The sequence below is a fragment of the Excalfactoria chinensis genome, chromosome 1 (genome assembly GCF_039878825.1).
Source record: "Excalfactoria chinensis isolate bCotChi1 chromosome 1, bCotChi1.hap2, whole genome shotgun sequence".
Lineage (NCBI taxonomy): Eukaryota > Metazoa > Chordata > Aves > Galliformes > Phasianidae > Excalfactoria > Excalfactoria chinensis.
Window position 1 is genome coordinate 151,983,179 of NC_092825.1, and position 17,836 is coordinate 152,001,014.

Below are 17,836 nucleotides of genomic sequence, written 5' to 3' on the forward strand. Positions count from 1 at the left end.
GGTTTTGTTTCAGTTGCCTTGACATTTTTATCTTGTGGATAATTCAAACTGGCAGAATAAAGTGCATGGCTAATTATGGAACTTCCAGTCTTTGGTGGTAGGAGGCATAAAGGCATAACAGCTAACATGTACTCAGTCAGCCCATTGCTTTAAATTCAAATTTATAAGTGAAGACTCATACTTTTTCTGCTGTGCCAATTCATTTCTTTATCTTTTTGTTCTTTTCATCTTCCACTATTTCACCTTAAACTAAAATCAAGTAAAAACAAAAGCAAAGCAAAAAAAGAGAACCCTTCTTCCTCCTCTTCTTCCAAAGAAAAGGCAGCCCCTAAGCCAACCGAAGAAACCAACCAACTATAAAAAAATAAGAACGGGGTAGGGGAGGAGGGGGTGAGGGGGAGAGTATGTAAAATAGCTCAGCCAGTCCAAAACCCCTGTGCTTTGAGCAGAAAAGACTTAGGACAGTTTCAGCTAGCTTTTGCTAACAGAATAGTAATATACTCCTACTACTTGTAGAAGTTGCTTATCCCTGGATGGAGAACCGGTCCTACTTTCAACTGTTTTTACTTTCAAGTGTTAACATTTCTTCTTAGTTATCTTCACTTCTCTTTTTAATATCACATAACTTTTAACTTGAGTGCTGTTCATGCACAGTTTATTTTTTAATTTTTTACAACTTAGAACAGAACAGATTTTACTGATTATTTTTGTACCCATTTTTATTTTACTACAGTTTTTTTTATAGCCTACTTATCTAAAATGCAGTTTTCCTTAACCTTAGCAACACTGTGCTATGGTGATAGGATTATATTGTTGTTGGAATTCACTAGCTGGTCACAAATTCCCTGTAATGCTTTTGTATACTGTATTAAAAAATAATACTTCTAATAAAAAATTCTAGCTTTCTCCTTTGAGTGCTCAGATGTATCACACTGTATCTCTCTTTTCCACTAACATCTTACTTCCTTCGAACTTTTGACTTTGGATAGTCTACTGAGTTCAGTCAGTACATCAAGATAAATCTCAGGTTGGAGAATCAAGACTATTTGAAACACTGTTTATTCTTTGGCTATTTTTAATATTGACTCTACAAAGATTCTAAGGAAAAAAAATCTTCTCTTGACAAAATTATTCTAAAAAGCATTGTTTCAATATATGTCTGAATGTTTGTATTGGTTAGAACAGGGAAGGTGTATTTAAAAAGATAGAATGGCAGACCTTCTATGAACTGCAATGGTGCTGATACAAAACTGTCTTTAAATATCCCCCACTGCTTAGCTTGGTTTAAATATATTTTTGATGTAACACAGAAGATTATTGAACTATATTTTTGCCATTTCCTCCTCTGTGCACTTGGATCGCCAGCAGCATCAGTAGTAAATTTCATTACAACCAAGCAATGAAATTTCTATTCCTTCTGTAAAGTGCTTTCTGTGGACCATGAAATTATTCGCTTGTACAGAGTGTTGAGAGGTGTTACCTTTTCTGAAGCACCAGTAATGTGAAATTCAAGAGTAATGGATGTAGAATACCCACACTATGCTACTGTTCAGGTCTTGTGAATTTTGTTGCTATTGTCCGTGTTGGCTGTGTTGGAGGAGAAGCTGACTGAATTTATGGATCAATGTTAAAGAGAGTGTAGGGACAGGTGAGATTATAGTGGGAGATTTGCTACAGGCCACCTGACGAGGATGACAGAGTGGGTGAAGTCCTCCATAGACAGACAGGAGAGGCTTCAGGTTCTCATAAGCCTAGGTCCTCATGGAGGACTTCAAGCATACCAATATCTGTTGGAAAGACAACACAGAAGGACATAAGCAATCCAGAAGGTTCCTGGACTGTTGATGATAACTTATCCAACAAGGAGACAGTGAGGTGAGCTAATATGCTGGACCTCACCCTCACCAAGAAGGAGGGGCTGTTACCAAACAGTTGGAGATTCCAAAGTTCGCCCAAAAGGGAAGGAAATAGACTCATAGAACGGATTCCACAAAATGTATAGAATCTAGAAGACTTCATAGTCCCATCAAAAAAGTGTAGACCTCCTCAGGTGTCCTGGGCAGACACAGTTGGGCTGTCAGAGGAAAAAGACTTGGGGATTGCAGAGCTGATGGCATGACAGAGAAGCCAAAATTCCCCAAGAGTAGGGTCTCTAGAGGGGACTGGTGACCATATGTTGAACTAATGATTCATTGCTCCTGAAAAAATGTGCAGCGGGTTATGGCATTAGTAGATACTGGGGCAGAAACATCAATTACATATGGTGACCCAAACCAATTTTCAGGCACTAAGGCATTGATAGATTGGTTCAGGGGGCAGATAATCCCCATAACCCAAACGTGGTTAAACTGGGGCTTGCCCGTCTACCACCCTGGGAGTACAAGGTGTCTGTTGTCCCAGTTCCAGAGTACATATTGGGGATAGACATCCTGTCAGGACTGACTCTCCAAACCATTGTAGGAGAGTTCAGATTAAGGGAAAGATGTATTAGTATCCGGGCAGTGCAGGCAATCATAAGGGGTCATGGAAAAATTGAACCTATTTGTCACAATTGTGCCAGATCACAAATACAAAACAGTATAGACTCCCATGTGGGCAAGAAGAAATTACCAAGACTGTGCAGGAGCTGGAGAGAGTAGGGAGCATTAGACCTGCACACAGCCCATACAACTCCCCCATATGGCCAGTCAGGAAGTCAGACAGTATGTGGTGAAAGACAGTAGAATACAGAGAACTAAATAAAGTCATGCCACCAATCCATGCTGTTGTACCCAACATCGCCTCCCTCATGGATACATTGAGTAGAGAGATGGAAACATAACACTGCATTTTGGATCTGGTGAATGCATTTTTCAGCATTCCAATTGCTAAGGAATCTCAAGACCAGTTTGCATGCACATGGGAGGGCATGCACATGGGAGGGCAGGCAGTGGACTTTTCAAGTCCTATCTCAGGGGTATGTGCATTCACCGACTTTTTGTCATAATTTGGTGGCACGTGACTTGGCAAGTTGGAACAAACCATCTACTGTCAAAATGTATCACTACATTGATGATTTGATGCTAACCTCTGACTCAGCTGAAGCATCAGAGAAGACATAACCACCAATTAACCCGACTTATCCTAGGCCCTCAACCATCTGGGGGAGAGAGATATAGTCATGGATGCCATGAAGTCTTTTCTCAATTTATTGCTGCATCATACTCCTTATATGCCATCCTACTTTCCATGCAGATACGTACACCCGCTACGCAAAACCCAACACATGCAAGAGGACCTATATACACAGCTACCTAACCCTCCTGCCCACTAACTCCCCAACCTATAGACCATAACTCAGCTATTCGAGAACACTATCTACTCAGAACTACTGTATACACTCATTAATCCTTACAAAGACAACTTACTACCCCAACATCTCCCCCCTTTCTTTGCTAATGTGAAGTTTCAGAGTCACAAGTGGATAGTGGTTGATAGCCGTCTCCATGTGGTGCACTTAAACCTGATCAAAAACATGGTGAATGATGCGAACTATAACAGGAATCAAACACACAGCAAGCAAGATAACAACTAAAGTAATCACACCCAAAGTAAGAACATTCTCAAGTTGGCTGGGAAGGCCAAGCAAATTGGAAAAGAAATCCTAGTCACTGTCCTTGATTATCTGGAATGTTGAATCAGCTATGTCCTTCGCCTCCTGTTGGATCTTCTCTATGGCTGAAGATGCATTTGTGCTAAAGTCAAGACAGCAGAATCCTTTCAGGCCTAGGTTTCCATCTCGGCACAATCTAGACCAGTCCGAGCAAGCAGAAAGTCCACCACCATCTTCGTCTGAGTCAGTCCGGTGTCGAGGGAACTCAGCATATCAGCTATATCAGTCAGCGCACAGGAAGTGCGATTAACATTCTTTGCTGCCCAACAAGCAAGCTGTACAGTGGTGCATCTATTTGGGGCCAGATAAAGACAGTACCTGTGACCTGGCATACATCCCATTGAGATCATTGCATCCTGGTGTCAGTGTTTCTATACTCCGCTGTCATCGCGAACCTTCTGCGAGGAACTGTTGGATGTCACGTGGCAAGGTAGGTGCTATACCCAGCCTGCCCAAGCTGCAGGGACCAACCTTAGGTCGAATGGGTATAACTAGGTAGACATACCCTGACCTGCAAATCGGGACCATGCCCAGGGGCAGGTGTATAGGGGCGTAATTCTCTAGCTCGATCGTCACATGGACCTTAGCACTGCTTCCAGGGAAGGTCTCACTCCTGTGAATCATAGTCCTGGCTTCTTTGTAGCCTTGCATTAGGTGAGCTGGAGTGATACCAGGCCCATCCCACCGCTGACACGTTGAGATGCACGGTGGCCAGGGCCTGCCATTGAACATTCCCTGCTCGAGATCCCTGAAGCTGCTGGAGAATAAGTAACCCTATTGCTATTGCCCTTTGCCACAGGACGTTGCCTCCTTGGCTGGTCCATCCTGTGCTATACCAGATCCCTTTGCGCATGCACCTAACAAGGGGCAGACAATTACGTCTACTGTTCACCACCCTGATCTGATTCAGTAAATCATCATTGGTGCAGGCTGTCCTGTTGAAATGAGGGACTTCAGCATAACATATGGCAAGAGCATAGGTATGAAATGGATCACCTACCGCCGAGAGGGACAAGAACACCATGGAAGAGTTAGTCAGCTTTGCATGCTGCGGCCAAAAATTCCCCAACAACTCAGGGGTCATTAGAGTCGATACCTGCACTGTTTTCTCTGACAGGCTCACTCCCAGCAGCAGGAGCAGAAGCAGAGGCAGCAGTAGTTGGCAACCACGGCTGGGCCAGGTGGGCAGTAATCCACTGTGTTCTGGCTCCTGTGGAAATACAAGCATAACCCTCAGCCCCATGTGAGAAGATCTGCGGGACCCTCCCATTTATCAGACTCAGGCGCCCGAAAGCGAACCTCCGGGACTGCCTTAACAACAAAAATCCACTGCCGGGTTGAGAAATGCTTTTGTATGGGGGACAAGACATCGTCAGTAGCAAGTTGATTGAGCACTTCCAACGCTTTCTGCACTGCAGCTATGGGATCTCTTACGTTTCCCTTTTTCCTTAGCCACGCAGTCTCTACATTGAGGGTGTGATGAGCCCATCTGACTATTGCTTGACCAGTGCTGTTGTGAGGGATGCCCATAGCATGACGCACACCCCAAAGTTGCAGGAAATGTTGAAACATACAGGAATCGTAATTGGAGCCATTGTCAGTCTTGATCAGCTCGGGCACACCAAGCACAGAAAAAGCCAATTGCAGATGCCTGATAGATTGGCGAGTGGTGGTACAAGTAGTGGGTAAAGCTACCATTGCATGAGAGCAAGTATTGCTACATGGATATGGCGGAGACGATTGAATGGGGGGTAATCAGTGATGTCAACTTGCCATCTCCACTGAAAGAAAAGCTGCAACAGATACTTGGGCTAGTAACATACCAGAGTGAGACACCTGAGGAAATAGTGTTTACTTGTCCAGAGAAGAGTCCTGTACAGGAGGGGAAATACCCTATTCAGGAAGATGCCTGGTACACAGATGGATCTAGCAGAGGGAACCCAAGTAGGTGGCGAGCTTTCGCATACCATCCCTCAACTGAAACAATTTGGTTCAAGGAAGGGGATGGACAAAGTAGCTGAGCTATGAGCTGTGTGGATGGTGATAACTCAAGAACCTGGCAGCAGCACTCTGAATATCAGATAGTTGGGCAGTCTACCGAGGGCTTATGCTCTGGATAGCACAGTGGGCCACTCAGGATTGGATGATTCATGCCTGACCTATGTGGGGCAAAGATATGTGGGTTGATATATGGAATGTGGTTAGGCACAGAAGTTATGAGCATACCATGTCTCTGGCCATCAACCCTTGCAGTCACCAGGCAACAATGAAGCTGACACGCTGGCTCGCGTTCGCTGGCTAGGAAGTACACCAGCATAGCCCACTGGCTGCATTGGAAATTATGACTTGTAGGACAGAAAACAATGTTACAGTTACCAGATATTGTCTGGGCATGTCAGGACTGTGACGCTTGCTCACAGATGAGACCAAGACCTCTGCTGGAAACTATGGCCCATCTTGCTAGAGGACACAACTCATTACATTGATGGCAGATTGATTATATAGGTCCCCTTCCTCGATCTGACAAGGCCAGATATGCCCTAACTTGTGTTGATACTGCGAGTGGATCGATGCAAGCCTATTCTGTAGCAAAGGCAAACCAAGACTATACCATCAAAGCTCTAACTTGGTTGATGGCATCATACGGGACTCCTGAGGTCATTGAGAGTGATCAAGGTACACATTTCACAGGAGCAACTGTGCAGAAGTGGGCTGAAGACAACAACATCAAATGGTGGTTTCACCTGCCCTATAATCCAACAGGAGCAGGCCTAATTAATAGAAAGATATATTGGGATCCTGGAGGCTACTCTGCAGGCAGATTTGAAGTCCTTGCAGGAGCTTTACGAAACCCTACGAGACTTGAATGAGAGACTGAGAGATGGCAGACCTAATGCTTTGAGAATGTTGCAGACAACTTGGGCCTCCCTGCTTAGGATACAAATCACAGGCAAGGACACCTCATTCAAGCCACAAGCTGGCACCATGAATAATCTTCTGCTCCCTGCCTCTGAGGACCCAGAGCCCAGGAAACACAATGTAAAATGGCCTTGGAAGGTGCAAGCAGGACCAAAATGGTGTGGTCTCCTTGTACCTTGGGGGAGATTGTTAGAGGTTGGGGGATCAGTAAACCCTTCAGTAATGTCAATGGTTGTTAAATGTTTTTAAATGGTTATGATGCTAGCATCTGACATACTCTTTCTTGTTCTGCTTGACAAATATATTCAGATAATGTGCTTTCTCCTTTAAGACAAGTGGTACAGAATTGGCTGATTATGTGAAATAAGAATAGTAGAAGTTTGTCTGTGATGCTGCTGAAAAGCATCTAGCATAGTCTAGTGTTCTAAAAGAAGTTAAAACAAAGCATTAACTAAAAATGTAAACAACTGAAGGGAAATGAAATATATCTTTTCAAGGATGAATCAGCCATTATCCCTGAACTGTTCAGTTCCTTATAGAATAAGAGAAACTCTGGGTCTGTGGGGTATTTAATTTCATTGATGAGAGTGGTTTTGTTGACTGGCTCCCTTTTATGTTAAGAACTGCTCTGCCTTTGTAGAGTAGGAGAAGGAAGAGGGAACCCTTAGGGAACAAAGGCCATAAGAATGGGAAGGAGGAGAGAAAATCTAGTGGAACAAGTGCTCTGAGGTAGTGGCTGAGATTCTTAAGGTGTCATGGTTTTGTAATTTTGCTATCAGGATTCCACATCATAACATTATGTCAAGTATGGATAATTTTTCTGAATGTTCAGCTCACAGAAGAAGACTACATATCCCAGAGGACATCACGGTCAGGGATAAGTCATGGGACAAGGACACTATATAATCTCACTTGCAGGCTGGAATCGCTCTCTTGATTCTTCAGAGCGTGTGGGAGCGTTCCAGCCGTTTTGCCTAGAGTTACAGTAGGCCTCTCGGTTTTGGGACTCACTCTCCTATTTTGCTTGATTCGTTAGCCTTAATTTCAATTAATTTGTATTATATTGTGTTAACCTGTAATCCGATATAGTATTTAGTAAATAAGTGTGCCTCCTTAGATCGTTGCCGCTGTTTTCTTTTCCCTTTCCCTTTTTTCCTTTCCTTTTTGGGCCAGCGGCCCTGCGGACCAGCTGCCTCCCTGTCACGGGTGCAGGTAGATTTTCGGTTAACCTGTGACATAAGGATAAATGAGTTAAGGGGTGTAGGGCACATCTTGCTTGTCATTTCTCTATCTAGTGAATTGTGCTGAAATCTGTGATCTCAGCCGAAGTGTTTTCCCTCTGCCTCTGCTTCAATTCTCTGTACTAAGAATCTTGAAATATAATGGTTCGGTTCGGTCTTATTTATTTATTTTTTTTTGGGTTGTGCACTAGATAACAAATGTGAGCACAGTGAAATGCTGTTCGCTAACTTGTTCTTTGGAGCAGGTGTACTGCCTTTCATCAGTGCTTATCCATTATTTGAGAAGACAGCTCTCCTATCAATTGATGGTTTTATTTTTTAAGATTCTGGTCTAGTCAATGAAGTTTACAATCTGGCTTCATCTCTGCATGCTTGCCCTAGACTTAGAGCTTTAAAGACAGGAAGGGAAATTGCTGTATGATCAAGATGTGAGATGGCTTTTGTCACTGATGATTCTGTACTTTGCTTTCCACAATGTTTCCCTCCCTTTTGCTTTTGTTGCATTCTCTTTCTTCCTGGGTCTTGCCTGTGTAATTATTCCTTTTGAGTGTGCTTTCTGTACTGCCTGCTGGTTTGATGTGACACTGAAGGGCCCCATCTTCCATGCTGAGTTCTTTTATGTTTATGCTATATTTATTTTCTGTTTTTGCATGTTCTACAACCATCTGTATGAGTGGCTTGCAATCTATGTTCCAAAAACGCTCTCTTTCAATTTTGAACAGGAAGAATTTAAATTCTTTTTGTTTTTTCCTCTAAACCTCTCTTTATGCATAGACAGTTCCTGCTCTGTTGGTGAGAGTGGAACACTTATATTCAATTTTTGTCATTAATTTTCTTTGTTCTCTCTGATCTTAACTTCACAGGTGCCATAATAAGTACTTGTCATTTAGTGTGGTAACTTTGATGTGCTTATTGAATGATATCTCAAGATACTCATCTTCAAGATTTATTGAAACCTCAATAGTATTTGCATACCAGTTCAAAGATGTGAGGCTACTGATGAGGTTGCAATCTTGTCAAAAATCTTTTATGCATCTCAACTGGACTTTCTTTGGTGTTGACAAATGTAATATTGCTGTTCATGTCTGCTCAAAAGGCTGTTACAAAGATGATTCAGTATCTAACACTGAAAGCATTTTAAAATTCAGTTAATAAGTCTTCACTGAAATGTAGTTATTACCAAGCCAGGAAAAACAAACAAAAAAAACCCCAACAAACTCCAAACCCAACCCCAAACACTTTTCCAAAGAAGCTTATGTATCTTTTCAAAGAGTAAAGTAAGAATCATTGTCATATACTGGTGATGAAGCTTATACTTACTCATTAAACCCTGAGTTTATCCTACTTATTTTTAACAAAGGACCTTTGCGCTTTTATGCATCTAAATGAATTTTTAAATAATTGGAACACAGAAAAGTGCTGAGCTCAGGTAATAATTGAAATGGAAAATAAATAGAACAGTGTCTTAGTCATGCCAAATTGTCTTTTTAATAAAAAGTAGTGTTGTCACATATTCTTTTACAATGTTAGGGATACAGCCATTTCAGACTTAAGAAAAACATTTTTAAACTATATATGAATAAACCTACTTTTTTTCTGTATTCTACATGTAATGGTTATGAGAAACTCTTCATAAATCCTTTGTTGGTTTTATAGATAAAATGTTTTGCATGAAACTCTCATGTTCTGTGTGGTTTATTCATAATGAATTATTTGCTACTGAAGGGCTAAGCAACTTAACCATTCATAGTATCCTTAAGAAACCACTTTAAAGTAAGGCAGTTAAGCAACAGGTAAGTTTCTACAGAAAAAGAAGAATGTTAAGATTGCAAGAATATCCATCTTAATTAGGAGTATACAAAATGGAAAAAAATGTATGAAATATTATGCCCTTTCTGTTTTCAGTTGGACAGGTTTGCCAGTATAAGAATTCCAGGAAGCAAAAAGGAAAGACCTGCTCTGCCACATATGAAGCAGTCACACTCTACAGACTGGTCATCTACACCTACTGATGTGGAAGATTTTGTTCCAAAACCCCTGTCAGAAACAGAAATCATAGCGCTGTTTGAAAAAATGATGGTAAGTGTCCTATACTGACTTTTTTCACTAAAGAATGTTAGCATGCATTATGATCTTCACCTGAATTACTATTTTTGTTGTTAGTTGTAGTTCCATGTTTTTTGGAGCATTTCGAAAGAGGATGAAGCCTTTGAATTATTTTGACAAGAATGGTGTGCCTGGAATACTTAACATGGAAACAAAAGTCTTCTGATTATCAGAAGTGAGATTCTACAACAGGTTTTAAGGAGAGAAGGAAAGAGAATTCTGCTTGCTTTTAAAATGACTTGAAACATAAAGGGGCTTTATGCCTTTGAATGCCACAGCAGGGTCTCATTCGAATCTAATATTTCATGCTACTTTTTGCACAAAAAAGACTTGGGGTTCTTGCCTCTAAGGCAGTGTTTGCTCTTCAAGGTGCATGCAGTCTCAGTGTAGTTTCTTCTTTAGCTCCCATCATGGATCTGCTATAAATAAGTGGTCACTTGCCAGAAAGATCATGTGATGTTGGTACCACTTCAACTGGTGTTTTTTATTTGCTTTTTTTTTTGACTTTATAATTGATGACATTTGTATATAGTTGATGATATTTTAGGGAATGGAAAATTAATTGTTTAAAAGTAAATGACCATTAGAGAGAGGAATGAGATTAGAAAAGCAGAGATTCACAGAATGTCTTCACAGAAGTTAACAGTTAATTGTCACCTGTGAAGCCCATAGCAGTTACCAGGAACTGGGTTGTGGAGGAAATTAAATGTACTCTTAGAGGAGTGCTTTTTTTTTTTTTTTTAAATAATTTCTAGTACTCTGTAGTGTTTAGTTTTGAATGTATATTTTTACTATTGTTGAGAGTTATGACAACAATATGATCAGTTATGATAAGTTATGATCAGTAATTTTTGTAATTTGATTGCTGAAGTCAAGCTTTCTGGAGATACTTTTGCTGAAAAGTATCAGTTGGTCAGTACTGAAGGGAACAGCTTCTAAAATCAGAAACCTCACTGAGTATATCATGTTACCTTTTGGGTTTTCATGGATAAATATTTTCCTCGCATTATGTGCACTAATGTTCTATGAAGCTGGTGGCTGAAATCATGAAAGAGTTTCAGTTTTGATCATGGAATTGTAAAAGAATACATAATACCAGAGTCAGAAATGATCATTAGCTCCTTTCATTTCTGATTATTGTTGTTAGGAAGACATCCATGTGAGATGGCTGACTCATATTTTCCAAAGAGGTACTGTTCACCTAGAGAATAATTTTAAATTATTTGAAAGGAAATAAAAGATCTGAGTTGAAATCTAAACCATAGTTAACATGCCTCCTCATGCAAACGAATACTTCTGATTTGTAAAATTCTATTGTTTTGGTGTTTCCTTTGTTAAAAAAAAAAGAAAAAAAAAGCAAGAGATGAATTCTTACTGCATATACAGACAGAATATTTCCTATGAATAAACTTGTCCTTACATCTAGGATTATGCAATATGTTCTGTACTGCTAGATTTCTTAGTTTCTTTGTCTTCCTTTTTTTTCATTATGGTTAGATGTTGGATATTTTCTGCAAGGAAAGCAAGGTCTTTGTTTTCAGTTCATTATTCAATAAGCTCAGGAGTTTTATTTCCAGAAAACTTAAAAGAACAAGACTACTTTAAACAGAAGAATGTAATTGCTACAGGCAAACATGAAACTTTTTTAAATTTAATTTCTCCCTTACATAGCATATATGTGCATTTCCATTTTATTGCAAAAGAAAACCTGTGGTATATTTCTGGCAAGGTACTGAAGATGTGAAAAGGTTCAGGTAATGTTGAAAGAAGCTTAGGCATGTTTTCCTTTTTTCTTTTCTTTCAAAATGCTTAACTGAATATTTTGATTTCAATGTTCTTAACATTCTTGTTTAAGTAAGCTTTAAAAATGCAACTGAAATATAAAATGAAATCCAGCTAGCCTTATTAAATATACATGAAAAGTATATTTTCATTTGAGGTTAGTATTGCTATATAGTTGTATACCTGTGGAAAGAATTTTGAGGCACAAAATCCTGAAGATGTTTATTGGAACTATCAAGAAAAAAATAACTTATCTGTTAATATCAAAATGGACTTTATTTTAGTTCTTTAGAGTATAGCTTGTAATATCATAATGGATGTGTTGCTAATAGAAGTCTTCATATATATGCTGTTCAGCATTTAATAGGTGGTAGTGAATTAAATTATACTATTGTATGAAATGAGAAGTACCTGTACATGATAACAAGGGAAAGACTAGAGAGGACACTAATGTCAGTCTGTCTTAATTTTTTCTTCCTAATTTTTAGCCCAAGGCATAAAGATTTTTATGTACCTGTTGAGAATATAAAATTGTAGTATTTTACGTGCTTTGAAATAATTTTTACTTATTAAAAAAATATATTTGAAGAAGTAAATTAGGAACAACTTCCTTATCAGTTTCCTATTTTAAATGCCTTTTAGGTTGTCCCTAAATCCTTTTGTCCCAAACCATATATTAATGTCTGAAATCCCTGATGAATTTCAGAAGTCTTGTAGTCCTGTCTGATTATGTAATTTCCTGCTTAAGGTTTTGCTAGGAAGCAGAAAAAAAGAACAAACACAAAACCAAAAACAATAACAAACCAACCCTAAAGCTACATTTTTAGGCTTCCATCCTTAGTACTTTGATTTTGACATCCTAAAGACATTACCGTGTGTGGTAGATTGTGTGCATTCTCGTCCTAAAATAAAAGCTATAGCTGCTTATGAAAGCTTTAATAAAAATTAGCAACTTTAAAGATATTTTCCCTTTTTTTTTTTTTTCCTTTTCCCCATAATATTAAATACAGAAGAGTTATTCCTACTTTGTCTTGTTCCCAGACATATGAAAGTTTTATACATTATCCCAACAGTGTTTTAAAAGCACACATATTTTAGCCTGATTTTTAGTTCTTTGTTGTGCAGCGTTTTTGAATGACAGCAAGTTACCTATCTATCATTAAGTAAATCATAGTGGTTTATTGTTTACTGTCACCCAAGAAAAAATAAGAAAGTGCAGCATTCCTTTTCAAGGTAATGCCCCCAACATTTAGTTTACTAAGAGGCAAAATGCAGTGTTCAGCTATTACATAAGGCAATTGTCAAATTATTTCATGGATTGTTTGTCAGTAGGGCAAACACAGTGCTGATTTTTTCTTCCAGATCCAGATAAATACAAAAATAAGAGATTTAAGAACATTTGAGTTTTTCTCAAGGGAGTTCTTCTCATGTAAAATGGATAGGAGCTGTAGTAACATGAAGAAAAATAGATGGATGAACTGTTGAGATTTACATAAGTAACGTGTTATGTAAGTGTATGTTGTGACTATCAAAATGAAGAAAGTGGCATGTGTCAGGAGTATGTGTCCTTATGTACTGCTAGAATTTTGTTCTTGGCATAAGATGATAGTTTCTCTCTGAACTTTTTTGATCAAAGAAGTACAGTACTTTGAAGAATAGAACAGCTATGAGGAAAGATTGAAGTATGTGTGGCCTCCTTTCTTCCAGCTTGTTTAGACAAACTTGTTTTGCATTAATTTTCTGATATGGGAAGTAGCATTAATGCATGAGCTACTTGCCACGGAGGCAAAAGACTGTGATATTACCATATTTTGAGTCAAAAAACTTTTTTTCAGCATGCACCGTGTACTTATTTGGCACTAGTGGTAAAAGCAAAGAAATTCTTAAGTGCATATTTTACTGAAGTGAGGAAACGTTCTCTAGTCCTTCAGAAAGAAAATGATAACATCTCTGAGCAGAAAAACAAAACAGAATCTACATGAATTTGCCCTAATTGTACTGTGAAGCAATTCAGCTTAAAGGGTCTAGCGTTTTCTGCAACTTCTTACACCTCAGATTTATAGTAACTGCTAAATATTTCTAGAAATTGTGTTCGACCTTGTCCTGTTCCATATTAAAACTGGGGAAAGACAAGGAAGTTCTAGTTTAAGTGATCTTTACATTTTGATCTTCAATTTGCTTTCTTAAAATTCTAAGATGAATTTGTTTGCTTTTTGTCTTTGACTGTCAACTAGGTGAAATGCACGTTGATACTGAGATTGTGAGACAAAACCCCATCAGTGGGCAATGAGTTTCAGATGAAATGCAATAATTCGTCCTAAGTTTGGTTGACCATAATAATGCTAAATGTATATATGCATGTGTGTATGTGTTGTTTATAAATGTCACTTTAACCTACAGCATGATAGGAAAGGTCTGTTGTCACAAAATGTAGAACTGATTGTAACGATCAGAGCATTCCTTGGCTTGGAACACTAGGAGTCCGTGAGTCAGAAATGCTGCTGAATGGCTGCTCTGTGGCCTTGAATGGGGTTTTGCATCTGCTGTTTTTGACTCTTGGGTTTATGTTGGCATGAAATGTGACAGTGGTTTTGATAGCAGTTTAAGGTGTTGCTTTAGTGATCAAACCATCAAGAATTTGGTTCTCACCTTTTGTAAAAGTGAATATTCTATGAACTACCCTTAGAAAAGAAGCAGATTGCATTGCCCAGCTTTATATATTTCAAAATTTTAAGTGATATTTGAGAAGGGGTTTTGCTAGTTATGTCTGTAATGCACTTGTTTATCCTGGCTCAGTTGCTTTTTTTTTTTTTCCCTGATTTTTTTTGCTGAGGAAGCTAGATGCAATTTTTGAGGTTTTAAATAACACCTAACTTGGTTGTTTGTATAAGAACTTTCAATTGCTTAAATTCATATATTTGTGTTTTTTTATAATCAGTATTTAATGGTTCAACAACTACTGCTTGTTGCCAAAGCTTCTTTTATTTCCGTTTCCATTCTAGGAAGATATGAATTTAAATGAAGACAAGAAGATGCCATTGAGAGAAAAGGATTTTAATACCAAAAAAGAAATGGTGATGCAATACATTAGCACTGCTTCAAAGTCTGTAAGTACATTTTTATGAAATATATGAAAAATGACTTAACATTTACTTCACTCAATATAATAAATAAAAAAAATAATGTCTGCATATTACTTTCTTCTAATCTTTCGATTAACTTATTTCTTAGATAAAAACATTTTTAAAGGACATTATCTCATAAATTTACAAGCTGAAATAAAAGATACCTAGAGCAGGGCCAAACTGTCCAGAGATAGTTTAAGATGAGCCTTTCTACAGCATAATTTTTTTTTTTACAGAAAATCAGAAAAATTCAGGCCACTGTTACAACACCCCTGGTGTTTCTCAGCCCAGAACAAAATACCTAGGTTTATACATTGTTGATACACCTAGCCTCCATAGTGAAACCTCACCATCTTGATGATAGTGTTAAGACTCCTAAGAAAGGAGTTTTTGTGTTGGCTCTTGACTTAATGCTTGCAAAGAACTGAAGGCTGTAAGCTAGTGATTAAGTTTCATTGATCCTTTCAAATGTCATTTTCAATAAAGATATCTTCTTCTTGCTATCATTGTGCAGGGCAAATGAGGGCAATAACAGTACCTTTATTTGAGAAATAGGAGCTATAGGAAATGTATCAAAAGGAATTAACTCACCCCTCCTGGTAACAGCTTGGAGAAAGGGACAAGCTGAGGAATGTGACCCTCTCAGTTTGTACAGTCCCGCAGCAGGAGAGAAAGGGGCGGTCAGAATGGGGGAACCCACACAGACTCAGATTACACGGAAGTAGGATGGCTCCAGACCCCCCTGCCACTCCAGGCCCTCGCGTACTCTTGTAGCTCAGTCATTGGTTCAGGCTGTAACCCTGGAATTCCACTGCACATCATGTATTTTTTGCTAGTTGAGCTTAATGCAGTATGTACAGAGCAGCCATATGGGGTACTCTATTGAGGAAGATAGATCAGTTTTCCTCCCCTAGGATAGTGGTTTGTTCCAACACACTTTTGTTTTGCCCCAGAATTATTGTTTCCATTTTCCTCTCCCTGACAGCTCACCTGTCCTCCTTTGTGCTAAAGGGAGATCTCTGACAAATAATTCATACTGAGAAACTTTTGTATTTACTGAACTGTGTTGCTACTGTTTTATCATTACTAGAAATGGCATTCAGATTTCTGGAGCTTTACTGTGATGCATAAATTCAGCTGTTTGATACAGTAGTCCTGAAGATGAATATGATTTAGTGTTGGTGCTGTTGGGATGGGAAATTCATGCTCTCCCACCATCCTCCTTGAAAACTCTTTGTTTCTAGCATGTTCTTTGGTGCCTCAAGTGCATTGGACTCACCAGGGGCCCTCTCTTTCTTAAGGGAATAATGCACTTGCATGCCCTATGGCACTTAGCAAACTTTCAGTGTACCTTAACTAGAGGAAAGAGGTGTAAGTTCTTTTCAGGAGAGCTGAAATTCTGAATAGGTGCCTGAATGTTATGTATAAGTAATCCCATCTCAGGTCTCTCTTCCTATTAATGAGACACATACTAATCTATCTTGTGGTGGTACAAAAAATATTCATTTACAACTCTTCTACAGAGTCCTCACCAGGCTTCATTTAAAGCAGCTTTTATTATAATGTCTATTGAAATGGAGAACAGGTCCCTACTATAATAAATCACTGAATATGAAAGAGCCTTTGGTGATGAGTGGACTCTACTGTAACCAAAGCTTCACAATTGGCTTCAGTATCGGGATTTCTCTTTCTTGGAAGTGCAGAACGCTTTTCCAATGTTTACAAAGCATAGTTCTATGACTGGTATATCTAGAGATCACACTGGTTTTGGCAGGTTTATATACACTCAGTTGCTTTAAGGAATGTATTTCCAAGTAAAATTCTGCAGACAGGCATAATCCAGTACTCCTTCATTTGTTTCCTTTTTACTTAGAGAGTTCTTAAACAGCTAAATGTATGCTTCTGTACATGTTCGTAAACATGCTGTTGTCAGCCTTTATTAATGTTTTGAGAAGCTCCCTGCAGAAGAGTTTTTGAGCATGTACAGTCTCAGTGATTGGGGAACTTACTGAAAATTTGGACAATGATATAATTTACAAGCTTGAATAATTCTTTTGAAGTACTTCAGAGTATTCTGCTAGTATATATTTGTTTTCCTATAATGTACGGTGTTTAGATGCAACCTTATTTCTTCCTTTAAAATACCACCTGAGAGGTACGTATCATATACTGCTTTAAACCATCAGGGTTTGAAAATTTTTGTTTCCTGTGGCATCGTGTCTTATTTATCAGGAAGCAGTCAGAATCAGAGAATGATAGAATGGTGTTGAAAGGGACCCCAAGGATTATAAACTTCTGACCCCTCTGCCACAGTCAGGGCCACCAGCCTCCAGAAGAGGGAACATCAGTTGTGTTAAAAGGCTATTATTTGAGTGTGTGTTCTCATCTACCAAAGTAAGTTTCACTGCTCTGTATGTGAAACATACACAGACTTGATTTTTAAACTGAGTTTTCTTCGCAAGATTTCATTTTTGTTGTTTAGCTTACTCCCTTGTAATGTTGTAACTGAATTAATTAATGCTGACTTCATACTGCATCTGCTCACAGACCAGTTGTTCTTCAGTTGAGCAATTAAATTTTGAGAGGCACTGATGCCTCAAGATATTTCCTGTTTCTCGGTTAATTCAAGCATTTTGAACTTAAGCAGCTTTTCCCATGCAGAAATATAGCTAATATAATCAGTTTCACAATTGATATCAACTACAGTTCTCATTTTACTTGAGCAGTGGCAGATGCATCATATTCTTATTAAGTAGCAGAACTGTGTTGTAACTATGAATAATAAGTGGTACTTGGTACAGTGGATATGTTGTGCACACACTCATACAGTTCATTGGCGTCATCAGCACAAGATAATGTTCAGGTGGGGAAGAGAATGTGAAACAGAGTGTCTGGATATTGATGCAAGTCTGCATTGCTTATGGTGGTGTCTTTGGATGTGTCAGATGAGACTTCCTGAATTGTCATTCTAATAAACTTTTGTTGTCTGGCTGGATTCATTTTCCCTGTGA

The 17,836-nt window shown here is 38.8% G+C and overlaps 1 protein-coding gene across 1 annotated transcript in view; it reads left to right on the forward strand.

Annotated features, from left to right (window-relative positions):
• The window catches only part of DIAPH3 (diaphanous related formin 3), a 218,915-nt gene that overhangs the window by 15,344 nt on the left and 185,735 nt on the right, over positions 1-17,836 (forward strand). The window contains exons 3-4 of the mRNA XM_072344791.1: positions 9,718-9,891; positions 14,703-14,807. Of these exons, the coding sequence (XP_072200892.1) occupies positions 9,718-9,891; positions 14,703-14,807 (279 nt within the window). The remainder of the gene's footprint in view (positions 1-9,717; positions 9,892-14,702; positions 14,808-17,836) is intronic.